The 27876-nt window shown below is 53.2% G+C and overlaps 1 protein-coding gene across 1 annotated transcript in view; it reads right to left on the bottom strand.

Moving 5' to 3' along the window:
* The window catches only part of RNF213 (ring finger protein 213), a gene marked incomplete at both ends in the record, with an annotated part of 111379 nt that overhangs the window by 34163 nt on the left and 49340 nt on the right, over positions 1–27876 (bottom strand). Inside the window, 19 exons of the mRNA XM_080714157.1 lie at positions 614–768; positions 1159–1304; positions 2323–2514; positions 3517–3655; positions 3909–4056; positions 5006–5142; positions 5230–5315; positions 5406–5655; positions 7114–7232; positions 9742–9837; positions 11129–11265; positions 11349–14957; positions 15896–16051; positions 16238–16431; positions 18621–19776; positions 20736–20909; positions 21022–21162; positions 25173–25390; positions 26792–26960. Of these exons, the coding sequence (XP_080570283.1) occupies positions 614–768; positions 1159–1304; positions 2323–2514; positions 3517–3655; positions 3909–4056; positions 5006–5142; positions 5230–5315; positions 5406–5655; positions 7114–7232; positions 9742–9837; positions 11129–11265; positions 11349–14957; positions 15896–16051; positions 16238–16431; positions 18621–19776; positions 20736–20909; positions 21022–21162; positions 25173–25390; positions 26792–26960 (7422 nt within the window). The remainder of the gene's footprint in view (positions 1–613; positions 769–1158; positions 1305–2322; positions 2515–3516; positions 3656–3908; positions 4057–5005; positions 5143–5229; positions 5316–5405; positions 5656–7113; positions 7233–9741; positions 9838–11128; positions 11266–11348; positions 14958–15895; positions 16052–16237; positions 16432–18620; positions 19777–20735; positions 20910–21021; positions 21163–25172; positions 25391–26791; positions 26961–27876) is intronic.

The following is a 27876-nucleotide window of genomic DNA, read 5'->3' as shown; positions in this document are numbered from 1 at the left end:
ATTTCATTAACCTTTGATCACCCTGGATATAAGGTGTTTCCCTCCACTCCATCCCTTTCCCATGAGTGTAAAACTACCAAGCGGTCAAAAGGATCATCTTAGCCGGGCGTGATAGCGCACACTTGTAATCCCAGTACCTGGGAGGCTGAGAGAGGAGGATCACAGGTTCAAGGCCAGCTAAAAAAATAAAAAGATCTGGGGTGCAGCTCAGAGGTAGAATGGCCCTGGGTTCAATCTCAAGTACCACCCACCCCCACATACACACTCACACTCACATAAGTATTAGTCTTGGGCTGAGAGAATGCTAGCCCAGCATGTGTGAGGGTCTAGGGTTGATCCCCAGCACCAAAAAAAAAAAAAAAAAAAAAAAATATATATATATATAAATCTTACCACTGAATTTCATTCATTACTCTTACTTTAAAGGTCTACTAAATATTATTTTTCATTTCCTCCCAAGAGAAACCAAAGAATTCAAAAGAGGGTGCTACAGCGAAATGGGAAGGCTTCTCCAAGTCCCAGAGAGCTGCGCTGCTGGAAGGCCTGGCGGCCCGCGAGCTCTGCACAGCCGGACGTCCTCATCCCGGCACCTGCCGTGGCCGAGCCCGCCTACCTCCAGCTCCTCCCCGGTGCACACGCGCAACGACAGGAGCAGGAAATCCTTCACGTAGCGCTGCAGGAGCTCCAGCTGCTCTTCTTCGGAGAGCTGGGCCAGAAAGCTGCCCAGGGGCGTCTTCTGAAAGATCTCCACTAATTTTGTTGACAATCCTGTAGGGAGGAGTCCAAAGAGTAGTTAGTATGAAAAAAAATAAAAAATTTCAAGCCGGGCATGGTGGCGCACGCTTGTAATCCCAGCATTTGAAGGCTGAGACAGGGCTATTTAGTGAGGCCCTTTGCAACTCAGTGAGACCCTGATTCAAAATAAGGAATAAAAAAATAGGGCTGGGGGTGTAGCTTGGAGGTAGAATGCCCCTGGGTTCCATCCCCAGCACCACACATAAACACACACACACACACACACACACACACACACACACACACACAATCTAAAATTAGACTGGCGCCACGGCCAGGGCCCTCCTCCCCTGCTGGCCATCAGGCAGCCCCTGGGCGCCTGGCTGTCTTCTGCTGCGTCAGGCCTGTCTGGAGGCGGCTCACCTTCCGTGTCTGTGATGTACCGAGCCTGGACCCAGAGCTCTTCCAGATAGTCCTTGATCCTCCAGCTGAACGGGACGCCGTTGGAGGCGTCCTCTGGAAGGTTCATGTAGTTCTGTACCATGACGGAGGCCATCTCGCTCTGGGACCTGCAGGGAGGCACAGAGGGAGGAGGGCACGGCTCCTGAGAGGCTGCGCCAGGCGGCAGGCGACGCGTGCCCCGATGCCAGCGCCTTCGCGCTCCGTGACGAGCTGCCATGGGGCAGAGGGGGGCGCGGCGGCAGGGCACGGGCCCGGGTTCCATCCTTAGCACTTCACAAACACGTAAAACAAAGACAAGGTGCTACAGGCAACATGGACGGTGTCCGGTCCCTCCCCAGATCAGCGTTCGGCTTACGGCACGGATGCCCTGGTTCACAGACAAAACAAAACGGAACCAAGGTGAGTGGGGCCGAGGAAGCTGCCCCAGTCTCTGGTGGAACCAGGTGTCCAGTGCCTGCGCCGGTCAGGTCTGTTCTGTCGCGAGTACCAGCCGTGCCCTGGTGTTTCCACCAGCGGTCCACCCATTTTCTTCAGTATCTTTCCTAGCCTACATCCCGGAATCACAGGCCCCTGTAATTGGAACAGGGCGCTGCTGAGGGACCAGCAGAGGCGGAGCTTCACGGGGGCAGGCATGGGGACCCGGGACTGCAGAGGGAGCACAAGTTCCCTTAGGCCCTGCGCTGCGCACCAAGCTGGTCCTGGTGCTGTGTGGGTGGGGGCGCCGGAACGGAAACCAGGGCTCTCCACCTCTGCGCCAAACCTGCCTCCTGAGTTTACTTTTTATTTTGAACCAGGGTCTTTTTAAGGTACCAAGGATCTCGCCAGGCTGTTGAGGCTGGATGTGAGCCTGCAGCCCTTTCTTTCTCAGCCTCCCAAGTCCCGGGATCACAGGCGTGGGCCACCACGCCCAGCTGGAGCTTGGCTGTTTGTACTAGAGTGGACACTGTCAGGACTGCAGCCAACCTCCCGCTGCCCAGACACTAAGCCCTCCGGGCCTCAGGAGGCCTCAGGAGGGGCTGACGCCAGCGCCACTCGTCCTCCGGCGAATTCTGGAGAGCGCACTGCGGGCCAATGTGACTCTCCCCTCCGGAGCCCCCTCTCCTTAAACGGGGCTCTTCTATTCACCTCATGCTGGTGGCGGCAAGTGGAATGTTCAGAAGCTTAAGGTCACGGAAAATGAACATCCACAGGTCTTGTGTCCAGGCGGGTGAGTCTGTTCTGGCGAGCAGCTCCAGGTTGCCGTCTCTGTCGATGAGCGAGACCATGCTGGCCAGGAGAGGGGTGATGGCGCCTTGGACCCGTTTCCAGAGGGTGTGCCTGCAGCAGGAGGGAGAGGTGATGGCTGTGGCACGAGGGGCCAGTGTGGACGCCTCCTTCCCGTATGAGGGTTAGCACATCTTCTAGTCTACCAGGTCCCCACTGCAGCCACGCAAGAAATGGAGACGGGCATCATTGTTATGTATAAGAGACTCTCAAACGGAATTTTTTGGGGGGAGGATAATGGAAATTGAACCCAGGGGCATTCTACCTCCAAACTATGCCTTCAGCCCAATTTTTTTATTCTTTATTTTGAAACAGGGCCTCGGTAGATTTCAGAGGGCCTCACGAAGTAGCTGAGGCTGTCCTCGAACCTGTGAGCCTCCTATGTTAGCCTCCCAAGTAGTAGGGTTACAGGTGCGTGTCCCCACGCCCGGCTTAAATGGGAATGTTTTCAGGTTAAAGGCAGCACTTAATCATACATCCAATAAACTGCATTTAATTCTTTGAAAAGAATGTATGGCAACGGGGATTGGACCCGAGGGCATTTGACTGCTGAGCTATACCCCCAACCCTATTTCATTGTTTATTTTGAAACACGGTCTCTAGCCGGGTGTGGTAGCGCATGCATGTAATCCCCGCGCTTAGCCAGGAAGATCACACAGGTTCAAAGCCAGCCTCAGCTACTTAGTGAGGCTCTCAGTAACTTAGTCAGACCCTGTTTCCAAATAAAAAATATAAAATAGGTCTGAGAGTAGAGCCCAGAGGTAGAAGGCCTCTAGGTTCTACCCCTAGTACCACCAAAAGAAAAAAAAAAAAAAAGAAACAGTCTCACTAAGTTGCAGAGTCTCAAGAAGTGGCCTCAACTGATCTTGACCCACCACCCTCCTTTCACAGCCTCCCAAACACCGGGATCATAGGCATGCGCCCCCATGCCTGGCAGAGCCGAGATTCCCAAGGAAACCTCCCAGTACCCGTCCTCAGTGGGGGAGTAGAAGCGTGCGCCAAGTCCCCACTGCTGCCGCCACACGGAGACCACCCCTCTTCCTGTCCACGAGGTACCTGAAGGTGCCGGCCTCCTGGAGCGCGCCCTGGTTGGAGGCCTCCCTGGAGACCCACTCCTTCATGCTGCAGAGCTGCTGCTTTTCCTGCTTGCTCAGAAGGTCGTAGAGGCGCATCTTACAGATCCGCAAGAAAGAGGCTGTCGAAAGCAGAGGGGACACACAGTGGTCCTGCCGTGAGCACCGGGCAGCAGGCGCTCCAGGCTTTGCACACGGTTCCACCGGGGAGTCGCCTGTGCTCGGTCAGGCCAACTCAAGGGCAGAGCTCCGGAGAGTGCCCAGGCTTCCCGCCGCACCAGCTACGTTTTCCGGGCCACAGAACCCCGAGATGGCCTGCACACTCAGAGCGTCCCCTCGCACCGCGCAGGAGGGGCCCGGGGGAGCAACTCCTACCGCTGCTCTTGGTGTCCTCGTTCAAGAGGCTCAGGAGGACGGCGACCCTCCTCATGTTGCGCGTGCAGCTCCCGCTCTGGTCTCGGAGCGCGCCCACCGCGCTCTGCACGCAGCTCCTCAGCAGCATGGTGGTGTCCAGGACCCGTTCCTAGGAGGGGAAAGCACATTGTCTACTGTTGCACGTCGAGGACCGGCCACACCCCGCTGCCCACGCGAGCCGAGCACCAGGCAGGGGAGAAGTCTTGCAGCCAAGGTCACATGGCCGAGCCCTCGCCTGCTGGCCCGTGTGTGCCACGCACTTCCAGGGCACAAGTAAACGGAAGTGGCCGGGCATAGTGGCACATGCCTGTAACCATGGTACTTGGGAGGCTGAAGACAGAAGGAGCACAGGTTCAAGGACAGCCTCAGCCACTTCATGAGACTCTCAGCAACCTAACGAGACCCTGTTCAAAACAAAAATAGCCAGATAGGCTGGCACACACCCGGAAGCCCAGTAGTTGGCGGTCTGAGACAGGAAGATTATAGGTTCAAAGCCAGTCTCAGCAACGTAGGGGGAGCAAAAGAAAAAAGAAAAATGAGGGCCAGGCACGGGGGCGCACACCTGTAATCTCAGTACTTGGGAGACTGAAGCAGGAGGATTACAGATTCAGCATCTTAGTGCTGAGACCCAGTTTCAAAGTAGAATTCCCCTGGGTATAATCCCCAGCACTTAAAAACAAAAAAAATTGGGCTGGATTGTAGCTCAGAGGTAAAATGCCACTAGGGTCAATCCCTAGGACACAAATAAATGAATAAATAAATAAATAAAGCTAGGGTGTAGCTCAGATGTAGAATTCACTTGGGATCAATCCCTAGCGCGCGCGCACACACACACACACACACACACACACACACACACAGAAGGTAACTTGGAGACTCTGAAGAAGGGACTACCAGATCTCGTCCTAACCATTTGTCTCTGCTTTTGGTGTTGGAGGGAAGGAGGGCTCAGCCTAACCCCGGCACGGCTGCCTGTACCCACGACTCACTCCTCCCTGGTGGGCAGGACCAAGGACACAGCCTGGAGCTAGCGGAGAGGACCAAAGGCCAGGACTCACGTGGCCAGCTCCGGGGCCTGAGGCTTTGTACTCCAGCTCCTCGGGCCTGTCCACGTCCATTTCCGCCTCGGTGTCTTCCCCCACCTTGCCAGACTCTGTCTCCATTTTCTCCTCGTCCTCCTCCAGGGTGCCTTCTGCTGCAAGCCAAGCGGACATGATTATTTCTCACGCAGAGGCAGGGGGCAGGCAGCAAGCTCTCAGTCTGTGCACAGTCTGGAACTCACTACGCTTCCCGTCCTCCGGTGGCCCCAGGCCAAGGACACCAGGCCTACCGCGCAAGGGCTCCATGGCCCGGGCTCTGGCATAAGCCCTGTGCGGAGGCCACATGCGGGTGCTCGCGTGTGTGGCTTCCCAGGGGCCGGGCCATCTTGGTGGTGAACCAGACAAGCTCGGCGCACACATCCCACGCAGGTGCTGGGACTCAGAGGCGATGCAGTGTGGCGGCCTGACTCCCCCACTGCCATGCGCTGCGGCGGCCTCTCCCACCCGTCTCCCACCCACGAGTCGCAGATCGCCACCTGGAGGCTCTCGCTCAGGTCTGTCCCCTGGGGCAAACAGCTGGCCAATGGTGACGCTTTGAAGCTTAGTCACATCCGAGGCCATGAGCGTGGATCTCCGGAGGTCGTCGATGTGCACAGACCGCCACAGCCCTGTAAAGAGCAAAGTCACCGGGGTCTACTCCTGTCTCCTGGTTTCTTCTTGTGGTTCACCAGAGGGACATACCAGCGTCCTGATTTTTTTTTTTTTTTTTTGCGGGTCTGAGGATGGAACCCAAGGGCATTCGATCTCTGAGCGACACCCCCAGCCCTATTTTGAATTCTTTATTTTGAAACAGGGTCTCACTGAGTTGCAGAGGGCCTCACTAAATAGCTGAGGCTGTCCTCGAACCGCGATCCTCCAGTCTCAGCCTCCCAAATGCTGAGGTTACAAGCGTGCGTCACCACGCCCAGCATTGTCCTGATTTTTAATACACTACTGCTGCAGGGTGCTTGGCACTGGGAAGTCTAAGCCCTGAACACACTGGAAGCCACCAGACCCATTATACAAACGCCAGCAAGTGTCCTGAGATAAAATAACGATTGCCAAGGACATCTGGACGGGGTCTGTGGCTCTACAGCCCCGTCTTATTGTACTTTATCAGAATTAGTAAAGGGGTATGAGGTGCCAACAGGAAATTATTAAACTATTTTCCTCTTTCTAGAATACTCTTTTTTTTTTTTTTTTTTTTTTTTTTTGGTGCTACTGGAGGTTGAGCCAGGGGCAATCTACCTGAGTTACTACCCCAACCTTACTTAGTTTATTTATTTATTTATTTATTTATTTATTTATTTATTTATTTTGGTACTGGGGTTCCTGGAAGCCCTTCTCCCTCCAGGCTACACTCCCAGACCTATTTTTATATTTTTATTTGGAAACAGGGTCTCTTAAGCCAGCGAGGCTGGCTCCGAACCAGCGCGATCCTCCTGTCTCCGCCTCCCAAGCGCGGGGATTATAAGCGTGCGCCACCACGCCTGGCTAGTTTTTTTTATTTTAAAGTTATTTTATTTTATTTTTTATTTTATTTAGTTTTTTTTTTTTAAAGCAGAGACTCACTAAGTTGCTGATGGGGGCCTTGAACCTGTGATTCTCCTGTCTCAATCTCCCAAGTACTGGGATTTCAGATGTGCACCACCACATCTGGCTCTACAGCTGGTAACCATCACACAGATGGAGAGAGAGAGAGAGAGAGAGAGAGAGAGAGAGAGAGAGAGAGAGAGAGAGAGGGAGAGGGAGAGATGGACTGATTGGATGGAGCATTTCCCCCGGGATGCATCACAAAGGACCAGCATGTTCCTGCCCAAAGACTCGTGGAGCTGTGTGACACCCCTATGATGAACAGTGGGAGCGGACGTGGGGTCCACGCTCCCCTAAAGTAGCAGGCAAGGGCATGCTGAGTTTGCAGTGGCTCAGTCCCAAGCCGATGGTTTTGAACCAAGACCCCGGTAAAAAGTCCAGCTGGCCCAGAGAAGGCCGTGCTGTTGGGACTGATACATGCGCCGCCGAGGACCGCCCGGGAAGTCACCCGGACGTGACGTGGACGAATGTTCCCCCTCACGTTCTGGTCCTACCTCCGTGGAAGCCCACATAGGGTGCACCGGTTCCCATCCGGGACAGCTTTGTAATGAAATAGATGAAGACACAGTCCTTCCTGTCTTGTATTTTATTGATTTCATTGATGGCAGAATATCTATTTAAGAAATAAACAAACAAACAAAATCAAACGAAGCAAGAAAAAAAGCAAGAGCAAAGTTGGGAAGCAGCTCAGGGTGTCCTGGGAGCCGGCGGGGAAGCTCAGCCTCGCGCCGCGGCCAGCCCTACCACGCCGCGTGCCGGGGCCGCCCCTCTGCTGGGCGCAGGAGGACCGGCCCTCATTTTGTGGCTCAAGTCCCCATGGCCTCTTCCCAGAAGTCGCATCCCAGCCGGGCGCTGCGGCACACACCTGCGATCCCAGTACTTGGGAGACTGAGACGGGAGGCCAGCCTTAGCAAGTAATGAGACCCTCATCACCCTAGTAAAACCCCGTTTCACAAAAGAAAAATAGAACAGGGCTGGCGGTGTGGCTCAGAGGTAGAATGCCTCGGGGTTCAATTACAACAACACACACACAAGAGAGAAGTCACATTCCTCCACTGAACTCCTCTTTGCCACTCCAAGGAAGTGCCGTGCAGTGGCACCGGGGCCCTGCGCACAGCCGCTGGCTGGAGACCGCTGCCCAGTAGGAGGCCTCTGCACCGAAACGAACTCACTCTTCACACAGAGTAATAAGGAAATTTAATTAATTGTGAACATTTCAGATTTTCCCTACAAACACCATAAAAATGTCCCAATTAGTATGAATAAAAGCCGGGCGTGGTGCCACACTCTCATGGCCTCAGGGTTTCGGGAGCTGAAACAGGAGAATCCTAAATTCGAGGCGAGCCTCGGCAATCTAGCAAGTCCCTCGGCAACTGACTGAGACTCTATTTCAAAATAAAAAATAAAAAGGAGACGGCTTGGTGGCGCGCGCTTGTAATCCCAGCGCTTGGGAGGCTGAGACAGGAGGATCGCCGTTCGCTGCCAACCTCAGCTACTTAGTGAGGCCCTCTGCAACTCAGTGAGACCCTGTTTCAAAATAAAGAATAAAAAATAGGGCTGGGGGTGTAGCTCAGAGGTAGAATGCCCCTGGATTCCACCCCCAGTACCACAAAATAAATAAACAAATAAACAAATAAATAGTCACGAGTATTAGCTCAGAGGTAGAATGTCCTGGGTTTAATCCCTAGTGGCGTGTGTATATTATAGACTCTTATAAATTCCGTTTTTTTTTTTTTTTTGCGGGTCTGGGGATGGATCCCAGGGGCATTCTACCTCCAAGCTATACCCCCACCCTATTTTTTATTCTTTATTTTGAAACAGGGTCTCACTGAGTTGCAGAGGGCCTCACTAAGTAGCTGAGGCTGTCCACGAACTGCGATCCTCCGGTCTCAGCCTCCGGAATGCTGGGTTTACAAGCATGCCCACCACGCCCGGCTAACTTCCCTTCTTTTTTTTTTTTTTTTTTGGTGGTACTGGGGTTCCTGGAAGCCCTTCTTCCTCCGGGCTACACTCCCAGACCTATTTTATATTTTTGAAACAGGGTCTCTTACGCCAGCACGGCTGGCTTCGAACCTGCGCGATTCTCCTGTCTCCGCCTCCCAAGCGCGGGGATGACAAGCGTGCCCACCACGCCCGGCTCACTTCCCTTCTTTTGATGTAGTGCTTAGGGCCTCGGTTAAGTAGGCAAATGACCTACTAAGGAGCTACACCCCCAACTCAACTTGTCATCAGTTTTAATTCTGTGATTCTAAATTAACAATGACCCCAAAGTGACGGCAAATCCGCGCTTCCGAGATGTCCTCTGATGGCCTATTAATATTCTACTTTTGATGCGTCTTGAATTTCACAACTTTATGTATTGCTATTGGCATTTTCTTCAGTCTTTTTCATTTTCTCTGGTCCAGATACGAGGAATTGTAAAAGGGACTTTTTTTTTAAACTAGTGTTTACAATTATACTATATATAATGGCGGGATTGGTTTATAGGCATTTATACACGCATCTAACATATATGTAACATATATAACTTGGTCAATTTCATTCCTCGGAATCATCTTTTTTTTTTTTTTTGTATTGGGGATTGAACCCTGGGGTATTCTACCTTCAAGCTACACTCCTAGCCCTAGTTTATTTTTATTTTAAAATAGGGTCTCAGCGGGCGTGGCGGCGCACGCTTGTGATCCCCGCAGTTGGGAGGCGGAGACAGGAGGATCACGCAGGTTCAAAGCCAGCCGCTCTGGCTTAAGAGACCCTGTTTCCAAATAAAAAGTATAAAATGGGTCTGGGAGTGTAGCCCGGAGGTAGAAGGGCTGCCAGGAACCCCAGTACCACCAAAAAAACAAAAACAAACAACAACAAAAAAAAAAAACCAGGGTCTTACTAGGTTGATGAGAGTCTCCCACCTCGCTGAGACTTTTCCTTGAACCTGCGATCCTCCCATCTCAGCCTCCCAAGTACTAGAGGCGCGCACATGGTACGCCACCATGCCCGACTGCCATGATCATTTTTATTTCTGTATTTATTAAGATGCTACATGGGTTTCAAGGAAGGAATTCTACAGGAGGTCCTGAGTAAATCTGGGCTTTCCTCTGTTGTTTCTGAGAACACTCCTAAGTACATACTTAGCCGAGGCAATGAGCTGGGCGCTGCGAACGCCGTCATCAAGATCCGTCTGAATGATGAGGACTTTGCATCTGGCTGTGCGCGTTAAGCAGCTTCTGAAAGAAAAAGCGACATGTCCCACTGAGTCCTTTCTTCTAAAACAGCCCACAGGTTGGCCCATGTGCGGAAGCCCAGGAGCTTGGGAGGCTGAGGGAGGAGGGTTGCCAGTTCGAAGCCAGCCTCAACTTCATGAGACCTTGTCTCAAAATAAAAAAATAAAAAGGGTTGGGGAAGCCGGGCGTGGTGCGCACGCTTGTCATCCCCGCGCTTGGGAGGCGGAGACAGGAGGATGCGCAGGTTCGAAGCCAGCCGCGCTGGCTTAAGAGACCCTGTTTCCAAATTAAAATATAAAATGGGTCTGGGAGTGTAGGCCAGAGGTAGAAGGGTTTCCAGGAACTCCAGTACCTCCAAAAAAAAAAAAAAAAGAAAGAAAGAAAAAGAAAAAAGGGTTGGGGAGCTGGGTGTGGTGGGGCCGCCTATAATCTCAGTACTTGGGAGGCTGAGACAGGAGGACTGCAGGTTGGAGGATAGCATCAGCAATGCAGTGAGAGGCTCCGAAACATGAGAATGGGGCTGAATGAGAGACACGTTCATGTATGCCTCTACCATCTTATACCTCGCTAGGATGTATGACAACAGTGCGCCAATAAAAAATAATAAACAAATAAAAATTTTAAAAATTAAGAAGAGCTACAGGTGGTTGCTCAGAGGTAGAATCCTGGGTTCAATCCCCAGACCAAAAAAAGTTATTTTTTTCTAAATGAATTTGGCCATCATTTTCTTTCTTTATAGAATCTAGATGACTTGTCTGGGAAAACAGTTATAAAAAGCAAATACTTCTCCATCTTACAAGAAACTAAATATGGTTCACTAGAAGTGCTATTAAGTTGCATTTTAGTGAAACTGTCCTCATCCTAGTGGGCGGCCCTGTTGCAAAAACAAAAAACAAAAAGAGCTGAGGATGTGTAGCTCAGAGGTGGAACAGACCCGGGTTCCAACCCAGTCCCGCAAACAAAACAAAACAAAACAAAAAAAACTGGGTAGGGGTGTAGCTCGGAGTTAGAGCACCCCTGGGCTCAATCCTCAGTACTACAAAAAGCAAAAACACGCAGATAACAACTCCCCACAGTGAAGAGAAACGCAAAATCCCGGGGACACCGCGTTGGGGTGGGATGGCCCCCGGGGGACCAGCAGATCCGTGAAGAGAGGAAGGGGCGGGCAGCGCCGCCTGGGAGCCGCCACTTATGCTAGGGACCGAGTGGGGGACAGCCGGCGGCTGCGCGGGGACGGGTCCTCCGGCTTCACTAACGGAGGACAACGGTGTCGGGGGCCGCCGGGGATCCTCACCGGACTCTCTTGAGGAAGGAGTACTCGGTGTCAAACTGCTGCAGGGACAGGATCACGGGCCTCGGGGCCGAGCCCTCCAGCTCCGCCGCCAGGACATCACAGTCGTGGCTGGTCAGCAGCCTGGAGAAGGTGGTGATCTGCAAAGAGAGAAGCGTTCGCCAGAGCCGCAGCGAGCGCGCCAGGGGCTGGACGAGGGGCGCTGCCAGGCTGCGGGCCTCACCTCTGTGAAGGTGGTATGGCGCGCCGGCTCCGTGGCGCCGAGGTGGGCCTGGAGGAAGTCCGCGAGCGAGTTGTGCTGCTGCTGACGATAGTATGTCTGCGCCAGATCCCGTGCGGGGGACAGGCCCAGCGAGGAGGCTCTCAGCCGCACCACGGCGTCCGGGGTGGCGCAATCTAGCAGGATGAGCTTGGCGTCCTCGGACACCTGGCGGTACAGCTCCTCCGTCAAGGTGCCGGGCCCCCGCCTCTCCACGGCCTGCAGCACCACCGAGGCGCAGGCGTCCGAGTGGTAGCCTATGAAGACGTCTGCGGGGCTGTACTTGTGCCCAGAGCCGAACGCATCGGTTTTGACGTCCGCGAAAGCCTGCGCCCACTCCTCGAGCTCCCGCACGATGCCCTTCTGCCAGTCTTGCAGCACCGTGTGCACGTCCAAGAAGTACTTCTCCAGCCGGTTGATGAGTGGCACGGGGAACTGCTCGTACACCACCTCCTTCTCCTCGATGACAATCAGGCGGAAGTCCGGGTGCACCCGACACTTGACCCGATGGGTGCCCAGACCCAAGTCCACATACTTCTGGCCCCCGAGGTAGACGTAGTACTGGTTGAGCGCATCATACAGGCTCTCGTAGAGGTTTTGCAGGTTCAGCAGCACCACCATCCTGCCCGTCTCCATGCAGATTTTCACGCGGTTGATGTTCCTACAGATCTGGGTGTACTCCTGGTCCCGGGGAAAGCTGGACCCGAAAATGATCTCGGGTTGCTGGTCCTTTTTGAAGAACGTTTGCTGGAGGATCTGAAGGGCCACATAGTTTTTGGTCAGCACGAGTAAGTAGCGGGACTCGGTCTCTTCCGGCTCTGCCCCCGGTGCCCGCTGCAGGCCCCCGTAAATGTTCTGCTTAATCAGCTCCATGGTGCTGACCTCCCCGGTGCACCTGGCCTCGGGTAAATTGGCCGTGAAGACCTCCAGAGCGTGGACGTCGTCTTTGCCGCTGAAGTTCCGCAGGATGGCCTGCGCAATGTCGTTGGGGGAAGGCTGCTTCTTAGAGGCTTTGGCCTTGGCGAAGACCATCTTGATGAGGCTGTAGTAGTCTCGAAGCCCAAAGAATTCCTTTTCCTGGCTCTGGCACACCATTTCGTAGGCCTTGGCAAAGGGTGCGAAGTACCCGCGGATCCGTTCCTGGACCAGGCTGTCTGAAGAGCAGATCCCTCGGGCGCTCTCGATGAGTTCTTTCTCACTGGGGCTGTTGCGGGACACAAAAATGCCCCGGTTCATCTTGGCGGGGTCCAGGGCCCAGTTGGAAATGCCAATGAAGCCGACTTTTTTGTGGGGGGCTGGATCATCTTCGATGCACCCGTCTTCCAACAAGGGGTGCAGAGCCTTCAGGGGCATCTTGGGCGAGTCTTCGGCCAGCCCGACCTCGTCCAGCACCACCACGGAGACGTAGCGCTGCAGGTCCTTGCCCTGCTGGAAGCGGGCACACTGCTTGAAGGTTCCGATGATGCCCTGGGGGGTGGAGTGGGGGCTACACTGGAAGGACACCAGGTGGACCTGCTTCAGGTTACGGAAGAGATCCGAGTGCGCGGCCTGGCCCTGCATGGCGTCGGCCACGATGGTCTTGGCGAGGGACTTGGAGCTGCCGGGCTTCCCCACCAGGAAGAGGGGTATCTTCAGCTCGATACAGAGGGTCATCATGAAGACGTTCTCCTTCAGAGCCAAGTTCTTGGCGATGGTTTTCCTCAGCGGTGCCCCGTTCAGGAAAAGGTCCTGGACTCGCGAAATCTCATCCAGGATAGCCCTGCTGTGATTGTAGGGTTTGGGGAAGAACCTGCAAATGGCTTTCCGGTAGGACTCTTTCTCCTCTAAAGAGGCGTGGTAACAGACCCCGACGGCCAACACCAAGGACCACAGGACAGGGTCTCGCTCCGGCTCATTCCTGCCGACTCCGGACTCGGCCAGAAAGGCGGTCAGCTTTGCCAAAAGCATCTCGCTGCGGTCGTGAAACCACTGGAAAACGTTCACACAGCGCTCCACGTCCCGGAGGCTGACAAAGCTGCACTCATTCTCCACCTCCCGCATGAACCGCTGAGAGGCTGAGAGCACGTCGGCGACCACGCGGGTCTGTGTCGCATCGAGCGTGGCCGAGTCCACCAGCCTCTGCACGATCTGCTGGATGTAGAGCTTTTCCGCGGCGTCGTGCAGCTGGCCGAAGTCCCACACCAGAGGGATGAGGCTGGGCGGCAGAGCGTGCACGCGGTACACCAGCTGCCGCAGAGGGATGGAGCCCAGCCGTTCCGTCGTCTCCTCCGCGCTGACCCTGTATCCCAGACCAGCCGCCTCCAAGCGGCAGATGGTCTCCTGGGAGTGCTTCCGGTAGGGGTTGCAGGCAGCTATGATGTGCAAGCCGGAGTCCTTCTTCAGGGGATGGCCGTCCACCGTCTGATCACACAGGACTTCCTTGATACAGCTGATGGCTTCTGTCGTGTTGGCTTCGTCGAAGAACAGAATGGTGTCCAGCTGGTGGTGTTTCTTATTGAAGCAGGCAATGTTCTGAGCTTTCTTGACTTGGTCGTGAATCATGGCCGCTGTGGTCCCTCCATGCACCTTGACCAGCTTCATGGTCTTGGCCTCCGCCTGGGCTCGCCTCAGGTCACTGAGGAATTTGATGAGCCTGGTTTTCCCGCAGCCGGTCTCTCCCATGATGATGACGGGGATCCCGCAGCGGAAGCGCATCTCAATGGCCAGGATCTTAAGCATGTTGTCTGTGGTGAGTTCGTACGTATCATCGGGGTCGATGGGCCACTGGATGCCGAGCGCCATGCAGAGTCTTAAGAGTTTCTCCTCTCTGGGCAGGTTGTCAAAGTCGATGTTGAAGGGCACCCTCTGAAGCAAGAGTCCCCTGTACAGTTCTACGGTCATGACGTTTCTCTTGATTACGTTCCCATTTAAGCGATTGATGGCGTCGACGCTGCCGTTGGCGTTGGGCTGCAGGTGGAACCCTATGAAGGTCATGGTGGTGCGATCTCCATTGAAAAAGACATACGGGTGGGGCTCTGACTCCCACCTCCTTCGGAGGGAGAAAGGGGCCAAGTCTTCTTCCTTGACCCCATCCATGGTGACCATGTGCTTCCCCGGGCTTTGGTCAGAGGTCTGGAGCGTTGGCGTGGCAAAATCTCTGGCCATAAGGATCATGAAAGTCACTACGAAGTTCTTGAAGCCCCGCAGTGTGTCTCCGGTAAAATCTAAATTGCAGAAGACCGAAGCCTCGCAGTCTCTGAGCTGACAGTTCAGGAACCTGGCAAAGTTCTGCAGCTCTGACCAGGATGGGTCGACCACCCCGCAGTAAATCAGCAAGTGCTGGATACATTCTTCCGGGGTGCCCTCCACAGAGCCCTCTTGGTACTGAAACGCGTCCAGGTCTTGTTTCTGGTGGAATCTTTTTAGGTACTGGAAAGGCCTTTGGAAAGTCTCACTGCGGAACTCTCTCTGGTCCATCCCTGGCTCCCTGGGGTTCCTGTTGGGAGCCAGCTCCATGCTGATCACCTCTTTGGGAGGTCTGCAGGTGACTTTGGGGAAGAAATCAAGGAAATTGAGCGGAGGGGCACGTGTGTTCTGCAAAAAAAGAGACACGAATAAAAGTTATAACCGAGTTTTCTAAAGGACATTTTTGTGTTTTAACCCTCCATGTGGTCCACGCTAGATGGACCTTTACGGAACCAAAAACCCCACTTGAATGCACGTGGCTTTGAGTTTCTGGTTCACACGGGCTGGCGTCCTTTGCATTTATGCCAATTTAATAGTGTGACGCTTTTAGTCAGGAAGCCATAGTGCCGCTTCCTGAGACTTGGTTTCTCTGGGTTGGGTCAGAGACAGAATGTCCCCGAAGAGCTTGGATTGATTCGGTTAAGCCAGGTAGTGAGGTCACCAGTAGAAGGGATTTATCCAGGTGGTAACCGAGGCTGGTGGGCTAGGGCTAGAGAAGGCAGGTCCCCGGGGTGTGGCCTTGGGGCTACTTGGGTCTTTGAATCCCTCTCCTTACTCGCCCCCTCTCTGCCCTCGGCCTCTAGGTGAGATCAGAGCTCTTGATCCCTGCTGCCAGGGCTTCCCACCGCCCTGCCTTGAACTTCACGAGGACTAAGCCCAGAATCTCCAAGAAACCGTGAGCAAATACATTTTCTTCCCTCTAAGTTGTGTGGTCAGTTGCTTTGGATTATAGTAGCGAGAATGCTGACGTGAGATCCCCCATTAGAGCTCACAAAGCTCCCTTTGGTGTCCATGAGGGAAGTCTCCCTTTCCATCCTAACTGGCCGTTGGGAGAGAAGAAATCTCCCAGGGGGTGAATGTCCAGCATTTGGAGAACAGCTGGAATCTGACCTCGACACAGCACTCATCTGAACCGAACAACACAAGTTTTTCGTTTGTATTCTTTTCCTATGCTTTTAGTGGTGCAACATAATTATTGGAAAACAATAAAAGTAGGACCCACGCCACAGGGGCTGCGGGACCGCAGATGTACAGGGGGCCGCTTGCAAATGCTTAATGACACGTACCAGTCTCAAGGACCTCTTCAGAGCTACTGAATCTCCTTCTGAGATTTCAACGATATATAAATGGCGCGGGTTCCGTAGCCACATTTTCCCATTTATATCCATTAGGTGTTGTAAAATAAGGAGTTTGAAAAGAAAGACCCAGATTCCAGTTTGTACCTAAAGACAAAAACGCGTCGTAAGTACACTGAACGACGGGCACTTTTCCCAACTCAGAGGGCCCTCCCGCTTTGTCCTCTGAGAGAATGGTACAGATTGAGAACATACTTAAAGGCCAGGGATTCTTTGTGCAGGGAGGAGGCAGGTCAGGATCGCATCCTTCCCCTGACCTGCAAGGGCACTTACGGAAGCCGTCACGTCCAGGTGGAATATCATGGGTGTCTTCTGATAGTTCTCCTTCAAGAAAGGCAAGAGGGAGCCCAGGACTCTGTTCTCATCCACCTGCGGGTCCGTGAGCCGCACAACTTTCAAAGGCACGTTTTTTCCATCAAACTTCATTTTCAGTTTGTTATGCAATCTTTTCACATACAGAGACTTCCCTGTAATGTTGAAATATGAAAATCAGATCCCAAGAATGTGGGCCAGGAGGAAGAGAGACCGAAGAGATTTAATGCAAATTCCTTTGAGGCGAGGTACAGTGGCACACACCTGCCATCCCAGCTACTCTGGAGGCTGAGGCAGGAGGATCCTAGATTGGAGCCAGCCTGGGCAATTTAGTGAGACTGTCTCAAAATTAAATTAGAAAAAGAATGAGATGCCAAATGTTGAGGGGCACACCTACATCCCAGTACTTGGGAGGCCGAGGCAGGAGGATCACAGGTTCAAGACCAGCCTCAGCAACGTAGCAAGATTCTCAGCAACTTATCGAGACCCTGTTTCAATCAAAAATAAATGAGGCCAGGCACGATGGCGCATGCCTGTATTCCCAGTATTTGGGAGGCTGAGAAGGAGGATCATAGGTTGGAGGACAGGCTCAGCAAGTGGTGAGATTCTCATCAACCTAGTGAGATTCTGTTTTAAAATAAAAATAAAATAGGGCTGGGGGTGTAGCTCGGTGGTAGACTGCCTCTGGGATCGATTCCCAATATGAAAATAAAATTTTAAAAATGGGGTATTTGCGCCGGGCGTGGTGGTGCACGCTTGTAATCCCCACGCTTGGGAGGCGGAGACAGGAGGATCGCGCAGGATCGAAGCCAGCCGTGCTGGCGTAAGAGACCCTGTTTCAAAAATATAAAATAGGTCTGGGAGTGTAGCCCGGAGGAAGAAGGGCTTCCAGGAACCCCAGTACCACCAAAAAAAAAAAAAAAATGGGGTATAGGTATGTAGCTCAGAGGTAGAATGTCTCCGAGTTCAATCCCCAGTACCAACAACAACAAAAAAGACAGAAGATGCCGGGCGTGGTGGCACACGCTTGTAATGCCAGCATTTGGGAGGCTGAGACTGGAGGATCGCAGTTTGAGGACAGCCTCAGCTACTTAGTGAGGCCCTCTGCAACTTAGTGAGACCCTGTTTAAAAATAAAGAATAAAAAGTAGGCGCAGGGGATGTAGCTCAGAGGTCAAATGCCCCGGGTTCCATCTCTAGACCCCCCACACACACACACAAAAAAAATTAAAACAAAACAAAACAGAAGATGTGACCCTGCCTAGCAAATACGAAGCTCTGGGAGGAATTCTGAACACCACACACAAACATCCACGATGGGTTTCTTTTATAGTTAGACACAGACTGTCTCCTAAAGAGCTCACTTATTAAAGTTCAGGGCTCAAGTACTTAAATCAGGAGCAAGCACTGCAATCTCAGTGCTGTAACAGACGTATCTGGATGCGGGTCCAGGCTGGCAGGGTGTGGCTGTGGAAAGGGGTTCCTGGGGTGTGGTCTTGGCGATTACATATGGTTCCTCCTTTTGTGTCTCTTGTTTGCAGCCTCCCCCATATGAGAGTGGAGCGTTGCGCACGCTCGCTCGCTCTCTCTCCCCCCGCTTCTTCCCACGTATTCTGAGATCCGCGAACCTGGCCTCACACCGACTGACCCCAAAATCTCCAAGGAAAACCCTGAGCAAATAAATCTTCCTTCCGGTCAGTCTTGGATTATGGTGGTGAGAATGTGTTGCTAAGAGAACTCTCTGGTAAAATTCAAAGCGTATGCAACGTAGCATCAGATGAGAGCCCACACGCGCTGCTAGCAATCCAGCCTGCCCGCTGCTACCTGCGGCCCTGCCTGTTACAGATGGCGGCAACGTCGGGGTCAGGAGATTATAGGAAAAGAAGCTTCGTGTGGTGGGGAGCAGAGCAGGAAGACAGCACAGTGTCTTCCAGGGGTGATGCCCATAGAATGGAAGCTGCCCTTTCTGTCCAAAGGACACAATTGGTAACTAAAAGAAGCGAGAAGGAAGGGGCGCTCATTTTTCTTGGGAAACAGCGCTCATGCCCCCCCCTGTTCTTACAACCAACGCGGACTCTAGAGACCAGTAGGATTATGGGAGAAGAAAAGAAGGCAGACTGCAGGAGTCGGCTCAGGGGTGGGAGGAGGCCTCTCAGGAACTGCAATTTGCAAAACCACTTGACAGTGGTGTCTCTTTCTAGCACAGGCACTGACAACGACCGGGACCCAGATCCTCCCCGAGACTGGGTCTCTCCAGCGGCAGAGGGACTTCGAGGGTCACCCCTGCCCAGGGAGACGCCTGGCCCCGGGAGATGTGCCCGCCCTCCCTGGCACACACTCATTACCAACGCCCGCTCTCTCTGACGCCACGACCCCAACACACATCTGGTTCTGGAACACAGCGGCCGCCGACGGAGTCTGCTCCGGAACCTGGTAGTGATGGGCCAGGTAGGCTTGGATGGCTGGGAGGGGCTCCTGGGGCGTGAGGAGGGCCCTGTGTCTGCTGAAGGCCGAGGGCATGTAGCAGTGGTCCCGGGCCCCGTCGCAGACCATCACCAGCTGGTAGTCCTCCCGGTGCGGCTGCGTGCACAGGCTCTGGAAGAGCTCCTCCACCTGGCAGCCCACCTCGTAGGTCAGCTGGTCCGCGAAGAGCAGGCTGTACACCTTGTGGCCCTGGGAGCCGGGGGCGAGGCAGCGCCGCAGGAGGAGCGCCACCTCCTCGAACGTGGTCCCCGGGGTGCAGAGCAGCACCTCGTCGAAGGTGGGGAGGGGCTGGCGTGGGGCCTGCATGTAGATGGCCAGCGCGGCCGGCAGCACCTCCGCGTGGCCGCACAGAACCAGGTTGGGCTGGCCGGCCTGCAGGCCGCGGGGGAGAGGCCGCTCCACCGCAGGCCCGCTCAAACTGGCCAGGTGAGCCAGGAAACGGCCGAGGGTCGGCAAGTCCAGGCAGCCGGGCAGGAAGGCAGGCATGCACACCACGGACTGCTCCACAATGACCCTGAGCTTGTCCACCAGGCTGAACTCAGAGGCCAGCAGCAACGGCAAATCCTCCACCACAGTCCATGCACGATGTATAGTGGCCTTGTCCACACACTCCTGGAGGGCCAGGAGGACGTCACCTGGGCTGCAGTCGGCCTTGATGAAGGACAGCATGGTCAGGGCGGCCTCGTCGGGGCACGGGCAGCCGAGCTCGGTGCTCAGGTAGACCAGCTGCTCTGCTGTGTAGAAGTTGAGGTAAAAGAGCTCTGCCCGCTTCTCGGCCACGAATTTCTTCCAGTTGCCCAGGAACCGCTCCATCTGCAAGCAGAGGGCCTCCAGGAGCTCTGACACATCCCCGCTCTCCGTCAGCTCACTCAGAGTTTCCAGGTCAAAGTCCACGCGAATAGACACGCCCTGCCTGGGGCTGCAGTAGACCATCGCTGTCCAGGACCTAAAGAGCATGTTGCCGGCGAAGTACAGGTCCGTGAAGGCCCGCACCAGCCGCTGCACGCTGCAGAACAACTGGGGAGACAAGTGGGAGGAGCGTCACAGCGCCGCCGAGGGGCGACACGGCGGGCAGAACGCGCATGGGGGCAGAACGCAAAGGCCAGACACGGCACTGTCCTGGGAACGTGGGAGGCGTATGGCAGAGGCCTGCCTTTCCTCCTCCACGGGTCAGCCTCGGAAGGGGCTCCCTCAGCCAGGAAGCACTGAGGGGGACGGTCCGCTGGGGGCTGCGATGTGGCTCAGAGACAGAGCTGGCGTGCCAACCCCACGCTCCATCCCCAGGACAGGGGGTGGAGGGTGGCGGGGAAAGGGTGTCGATTGTAAGTTACAAATGAACTTTGAGGGACACTAGCTTTTTTGTGTGTTTGTGGTATTGGGGAATGGAACACCGGAGCATTCATCCTCTGAGGTACAGCCCCAGCTGTTTTTTGTTCTGTTTATGTGTGTGGTACTGCGGGTAGAACCCAGGGCACTCTACCTCCGAGCTATACCTCCAGCCCTATTTTTTATTCTTTATTTTGAAACTGGGTCTCACTGAGTTGCAGAGGGCCTCACTAAGTAGCTGAAGCTGGCCGCGAACCGCGATCCTCCAGGTCTCAGCCTCCCGAATGCTGGGATTGCAAGTGTGCCCACCACACCCGGCGCCAGCTCTTTTATCTTTTAAGACTCAGGCTCTTGATAGGATGTTGAGGGTCTCACTAGGTGCTGAGCCTTCAGTCTTCTCAGCTTCCCAAGTACTGGCATTACAGGGTGCCCCATCATGCCCGTCTCCTCTCAAACAAGGTTGACAATCAAAGGACGTGAAAGGGAAACCGCTGCCCACGGGCCTGGAAATGACATGCCCCGCAGACCCTGCGGCTGTACACCCTGGGATGGCCAGCAGAGCCAGGCTGCCCATGGAATGCCAATCCTGACCTTCCCGCGGCCTCGGGCAGCCCAGCGGCTAGCGTGGCCACCGCGCGGGCACCGCTCACCTCGGAGAAGCGCTCCACTTCCGTGTTGTTGCGGTCTTTCTTGCCAGACATGAGCATCAACTTGTTCAACAGATCCTTCAGGTCCTCCGAGGAGTAAGTGCGCACCTCACAGCCGCCGTCACTCTCGCTGTCACTCTCGGGGAGGAGCAGGCGGAGCACGGTATCTGGGGAAGTCTGGGGGGAGCACACGTGGGCAGGTCATCTGGGAGCAGAATCCCCAGCTCTGCAGCAAGGCAGCAGTCACCCCAAACTGGGCAGGGCCGTGCCGGGACGCAGGGGAGCTCACCTTCTGGCCATCTCCGGGCGCCGTGATCACGTAAACGCCTCTGTTGTTGATGGCGGTGGCCAGGGCCAGGGACGAGAGCTCCACAGAGCCGTGGCTTTCCCTCACTGTCTTCAGCCACTCCAAGTTCCGGGCAGAATCTCGCTGGGGGGATGAAAGCAGAGCATATGGGCCGGGCTTCTGGCGACCGCCTGGCCTCCCGTGCCCCTGCAGCCCGCCCGCCTCCGTCTTTGTGGGGGAAGCCCCGTCCGCAGGTCCCTCTTACTTGTTTATTTTTGTTTCTAGGATTGAACGCTGGGGCGTTCTACCTCTGAGCTACTCTCTCAGCCCCATCATACGTTTTTATTTGGAGACAGGGGTCTACAATGCAGAGGGGCTCCTCTACGTTGCCAAGGTCATCCTCGAACCTGTGATCCTCCTGCCTCGGCCCTCCAAGTACTGAGATTCCAGGCTTGTGCCACTGTACCCGGCTTCTGCTTAAATTTCTGGATGTATGGGTGGATGGCGTTGAGGCTGCCTCCCTGAGCCCAGCGGGAAGACAGCTTCTGCTGAATCCCCCAGTGAAGAGCCAATAGGGACGCTAGACTGACGGCCAACAGGGACGCTAGACTGACGGCCAACAGGGACGCTAGACTGACGGCCAACAGGGACGCTAGACTGACGGCCAATAGGGACGCTAGACTGATAGCCCTCACTCCATAACGTCCTGCTCTGGCTCTTGAGTAAGACCAGGCAAATTTAGGAAAAATGCAAACAGAGGCTGTGGTTTGAGCTTCGAGAAGAAAAACCAAACTGCTCTCTGCTCATGCCTAACTAACGGCGTCAGAAGCTGATGTTCTGAGGCTGGTCCAGGACCCTGGACAGCTCTCTGCTCTAGAGGCACGTTACATGGTGCGAGAGAAATGGCTCAGGAGCGTACATGGGTTCCATCCTCAGCTCCAAACCAGCAATAATAACAGAGCATTGAGGTAGGGCAGGTTAGCGCAAACCCTACAACAGATTATTTACTTAAATATATATATAAGCCGGGCGTGGTGGCGCACGCTTGTAATCCCAGCATTAGGGAGGCTGAGACCTGGAGGATCACTGTTCGCAGACAGCCTCAGCTATTTAGTGAGGCCCTCTGCAACTCAGTGAGACCCGGTTTCAAAATAAAGAATAAAAAATAGGGCAGGGGGTGTAGCTCGGAGGTCAAATGCCCCTGGGTTCCATCCCCAGACCTGCAAAAAAAAAAAAATATATATATATATATAAAAATATATATATATGTATGTATGTGTATATATATATATATATATATATATATATGTATATGTATTTTTTTTGGGGTGTGTGTGTGTGTGTGTGTGTGTGTGTGTGTGGTACTGGGACTGGAACCCAGGGGCTTTTCTATCTCCGGGCTATACTCCCAGACCTATTTTATACTTTATTTGGAAACAGGGTCTCACTAAGTTGCTGAGAGCCTCACTAAGTAGCTGAGGCTGGCTTCGAACCTGTGCGACCCTCCTGTCTCAGCCTCACAAGCGCGGGGATTACAAGCGTGCGCCACCACGCCCGGACTATATGCTTATTTTTACTGATAAAAAAAAAATTAGTCAAGCCACGTGAGGTGGCACACACACACACCTGTAATCCTAAGTACTTGGAAGGCTGACACAGGAGGATTGCAGGTTTGAGGCCAGCCTCAGCAACTTAAGTGAAACTGTTTCAAAAAATAAAACAGGGCCAGGCATGGTGGTGCACACCTGTAATCCCAGAACTTAGGGGCTGAGACAAGAGGACTAGAGGTTCAAGGCCAGCCTCAGCAAACTAGAGAGACTCTGTTTCAAAATTAAAAAAAAAAAAATAGGGTTGGGAGTATAGCTTGGTGGTATAATGCCCCTGGGTTCCATCCCTGATACTGCAAATAATAAATAAATAAATAAATGAAGAGCCAGGTGTGGTGGTGCACACTTGTAATCCCAGCGCTTGGGAGGCTGAGACAGGAGGATCGCACAGGTTCGAAGCCAGTCTCAGCTACTTAGTGAGGCTCTCAGCAACTTAGTGAGACCCTGTTTCAAAATAAAAATATAAAATAGGTCTGGGAGTATAGCCCAGAGGTTGAAAGCCCCTGGGTTCCACCCCTAGTGCCACAAAAAAAAAAAAAAATAAAAAATAAATAAATAATAAGGCTGGGGTGTAGCTCAGAGGTAGAATACTCCTGGGTTTAATCCCCAGTGCCCCCAAAAGACAACAAAAATCTAGTCAATATAAATTATAGAAAAAAACTAAAGTAAGAAAATAACACGCAGTTACTACCATCACGTGTGATCACTGGTAGCACTGGCACGAGTCCCATCGGGCTCCTCCCACGGCTGAGCTGTAGGTAGAGGCGAATGCTGGGCACATGTGATTCTGTGGCCCCTTTTCTTTCTTTCCTTTTCTATACTACTGTTTGTGTGTGTTTGGGGGTACTGGGAATTGAAGCTGGAGGCATTCTATCTCTGAGCTACACCTCCAGCCCTATTTTCTTTTTTATATGTAAAAAATAGGAATTGAGCCGGGCGTGGTGGCGCACGCTTGTAATCCCCACGCTTGGGAGGCTGAGACAGGAGGATCGCACAGGTTCGAAGCCAGCCTCAGCTACTGAGTGAGGCTCTCAGCAACTTAGTGAGACCCTGTTTCCAAATAAAATATAAAATAAAAGCTCTGGGAATATAGCCCGGAGGTAGAAAGCCTCTGGGTTCCACCCCCAGTACCACCCCCCCCCCCAAAAAAAAATAGGATTGGACTAAATTGTTCAGACTCACCAAATTGCTGAGGCTGGCTTCAAACCTGCCATCTTCCCGTCTCAGCCTCCTAAGTACTGGGATTGTACCCACCACGCAGGAGTGTACCACCACGCCTGGTTTTTGCATCTCTTTTCTAACCCAGGACAAAGAATTTCTAGCCGGGCATGGTGGCGCATGCTTGTAATCCCCTGGGGTTTGGGAGGCAGAGACAGGAGGATCACGCAGGTTCAAAGAGAGAACTTCTATATATGAAGAGAAACTGCATTTTTATTTTTTTTATTTTTTATTTTTTGGTAATAAGGATTGAACCTAGGGGCAGTCTTCCTCTGATCTAATCCCTTCCCCCCAGCCCTTCTAACTTTTTTTTTTTTGGTAGTACTGGGGATTGAACCCAGAGGCATTTTAATGTCCGAACTACACCCCAGCCCTATTTTTTATTTTGAAACAGGATCTCACAGAGTTGCAAAGGGCCTCACTAGGTAGCTGAGACTTCCTGTGAACCCAGATCCTCCTGTCTCAGCCTCTCAAATGCTGGGATTACAAGCATGTGCCACGATACCTATTTATCTCCATTCTTTTTTTTTTTTTTTTTTTTTTTGCAGGTCTGGGGATGGAACCCAGGGGCATTTGACCTCCGAGCCACACCCCCTGCCCTATTTTTTATTCTTTATTTTGAAACTGGGCCTAACTAAGTAGCTGAGGCTGTCCGTGAATTACGATCCTCCAGTCTCAGCCTCCTGAATTCTGGGATTACAAGCCACCATGCCCGGCCCTTCGGACTTTTTAATTTATTTAATTTTTTTGGTGGTACTAGGGTTCCTGGAAACCCTTCTACCTCTGGGCTACACTCCCAGACCTATTTTATATTTTATTTGGAAACAGGGTCTCTTTGAACCTGCGCGATCCTCCTGTCTCCGCTTCCCAAGCGCGGGGATTAGAAGTGTGCGCCACCACACCCGGCCCCTTTTGACATTTGCAAGAGGGTCTTGTTAAGTTGCCAAGGGTCTCAGTAAGTTGCTGAGACTGACCTTGAACCTACAATCCTCAAACCTCTAAGCACTGGGATTAATGTCAAGCACATTGAGCCCAGCCGTGAAACTTTTTCTTTTTTTTTTTTTTTTTTGCAGTACTGGGGACTGAACCCAGGGGCATTCTACCTCCAAGTGACTCCCCCAGCTCCAATTTTTATTCTTTATTTTGAAACAAGGCCTCACTGAGTTGAAAAGGGCTTCACCAAGTAGCTGAGGCTGTCCACAAACTGCGATCCTCCTGTCTCAGCCTTCCGTAATGCTGGGATGACAAGCGTGCGCCTCCATGAGTCTCCCTGGGGGTATGAGGCAGGACTTCCTTCAGTGAGTAACTCTCCCAACCAAGAAGACTCACCAGCTTTCTGGGCAGGTGCGGGTCATTCTCCAGCGCTGTCCAGAGCTCCTTCAGCGCCTCCATGAACTCGCTGAACCCCGCCCGCTTGTCCAGTTTGTAGAGCAGGGCATCGTAGCCCTGCACAGCATCGTGGAAGCAGGCCACCCGGTCCACGTCGATGTCATTCTCCCCCGCCGAGATGGAGGCCAGGTCCACAAACACCTTGAGTTCAGTGATGCCTTGAGCAGAGAAGAGAGGGGGTCAGCACGGGGCCAGGCCGTGATGCTACAAGATGCCGGTCCCGGATGATAGTCCTTGGTGAGCCTGGGAACGGATGCTAAATAAATGTTCAGGGTATTGCGGGGCATGGTGGTGCATGCATACAATCTCAGTGACTGTGAGGCTGGGACAGGAGGATCACCGGCTGGAGGCCAGCCTCAGCAAACAGTGAGACTCTCATCACCCTAGTAAGACACTGTTTAAAAAAATTGTAGCCAGGCATGGTGGCACACACTTGTCACACCAGCATTCCGGAGGCTGAGACCAGAGGATCACAGTTCGCGGACAGCCTCAGCTAGTTAGTGAGGCCCTCTGCAACTCAGTGAGACCTGGTTTCAAAATAAAGAATAAAAAATAGGGCAGGGGCTGTAGCTCAGAGGTCGAATGCCCCTAGGTTCCATCCCCAGACTCGCAAAGAAAAAAAAAATTGTAGCTGGGCATGATGGTGCATGCTTGTAATCCCTGGGCTTGGGAGGCTGAGACAAGAGGATCACACAGGTTCGGAGCCAGCCTCAGCTACTTAGTGAGGCTCTCAGAAACTTAGTGAGCCGGGCGTGGTGGTGCACGCTTGTAATCCCAGCATTCCGGAGGCTGAGACCTGGAGGATCGTGGTTCGCGGACAGCCTCAGCTACTTAGTGAGGCCCTCTGCAACTTAGTGAGGCCCGGTTTCAAAATAAAGAATAAAAAATAGGGCAGGGGGTGTAGCTTGGAGATCAAATGCCCCTGGGTTCCATCCCCAGACCCGAAAAAAAAAAAAAAAAAAAACTTAGTGAGACCCTGTTTCCAGATAAAGTATAAAATAGGTCTGGGAGTATAGTTCAGAGGTAGAAAAGCCCCTGGGTTCCACCCCTAGTACCATTACAAAAAATTATAATAAAATAAAATAATAAAAACCACCAGAAAAAAAAGCGCTAAAGGAACTAGGATTTTTTCTTTCTTTGTGGTACTGGGGATCGAATCCAGGGCCACTCTTCCTCTGTGCTACAACCTAACTCTATTTTTTTTTAACAGAGTCTCACTAAGTCGCTGAATGACTTAGTCTCACTAAGTCACTTCAAACTTGTGAGCCTCCTGTCTCAGTACTGGGATTACAGGTCTACGCTACCACCCCGAGATAGGAGGTAGAATCTGAAGGAACATGACCCTCGGCTGGTCACGGAGTCAGGGAGAGTGGCAAAGGGAACAGCTTTACCCCGGAACCTGAGAACGGTTGCCCCGATGTCAATTCTACCTGGTGTCTGTGACGCGGACGCGGCCGCCTGTGTTAAGCGTGCAGGGACGCCTCCCTGCCTTGGCTAAGCAGGGATGCAGGTGAGGCTTCCTCAAGCTCCAGCCCACCCAGCCGACGGCCCCACTGTACCTCCCAGCGCCTCGCGGAGCCAGCTGAGCAGCTCGGTCTGCAGCGAGAGTTCCTCCAGGCACCTGCAGCGCGGCTCGCTGATGTCCTGCAGCAGCCCCTTGGCCCAGATGAGCTGCGGGCTGATCTGGTCCAGTTTCTCATGCTGAAAAGCCCTGAAGTGATCATCCGTCTGCAAGACGAAACTCTGCTGTGGGCTGCAGCGGCGAGCGAGCCACCCGAGGCCGCCGGGCAGCAACAGTGGCCACCCATGCCTACCCTACAGTGTGACATGCTCTTTCTTGGTTCAGGGTCATTCCAACTCCAGGCTACATTCCCTCTGCTTTCTACCTCCGGGCTATACTCCCAGACCTATTTTATATTTTATTTGGAAGCAGGGTCTCACTAAGTTGCTGAGAGCCTCACTAAGTACCTGAGGCTGGCTTTGAACCCGTGTGATCCTCCTGTCTCAGCCTCCCAAGCGCGGGGATTACAAGCGTGTGCCACGACGCCTGGCTTTTTTTTTTTTTTTTTAGCAGTACTGAGGATGGAACCCAGGGGCATTCTACCTCCGAGCTACACCTCCAGCCCTATTTCTTATTCTTTATTTTGAAACAGGGTCTCACTAAGTTGCAAAGGGCACCACACCCTGCTGCAACCTTCTCAGACACCAAGGACACCGGGTCCCGGGCTGCTCCTCCTTGGTCAGCAGTACCGACAGTCCCTTGCACCCAAGCCTCAACAACAAGCTCATGTAGACTCTGAAATCTAACCCTCAGGATAACTCTGCCCGCTCCGCTCTGTTGTTTTCTGTTTTATTGATTAGGAAACAGACCCAGAGATGCCGGTAATCCCAGGACTTGGGAGGCTGAGACAGAAGAATCCCAGGTTCAAAGCTAGGCTTGGCAACATAGTGAGACTCTGTTAACAAAATAAAAAAAGATCCAGGCCGGGCGTGGTGGCGCACACTTGTAATCCCAGCACTTGGGAGGCCTGAGACAGGAGGATTGTGGTTCGTGGCCAGCCTCAGCTACTTAGTGAGGCCCTTTGCAACTCAGTGAGACCCTGTTTCAAAATAAAGAATAAAAAATAAGGCTGGGGGTGTATCG

Source organism: Muscardinus avellanarius (genome assembly GCF_963383645.1).
Source record: "Muscardinus avellanarius genome assembly, chromosome: 16".
NCBI classification, from domain to species: Eukaryota; Metazoa; Chordata; class Mammalia; order Rodentia; family Gliridae; genus Muscardinus; species Muscardinus avellanarius.
The sequence above is the reverse complement of the archived record's forward strand: the minus strand, read 5'-3'. Positions and strand labels throughout refer to the sequence as shown.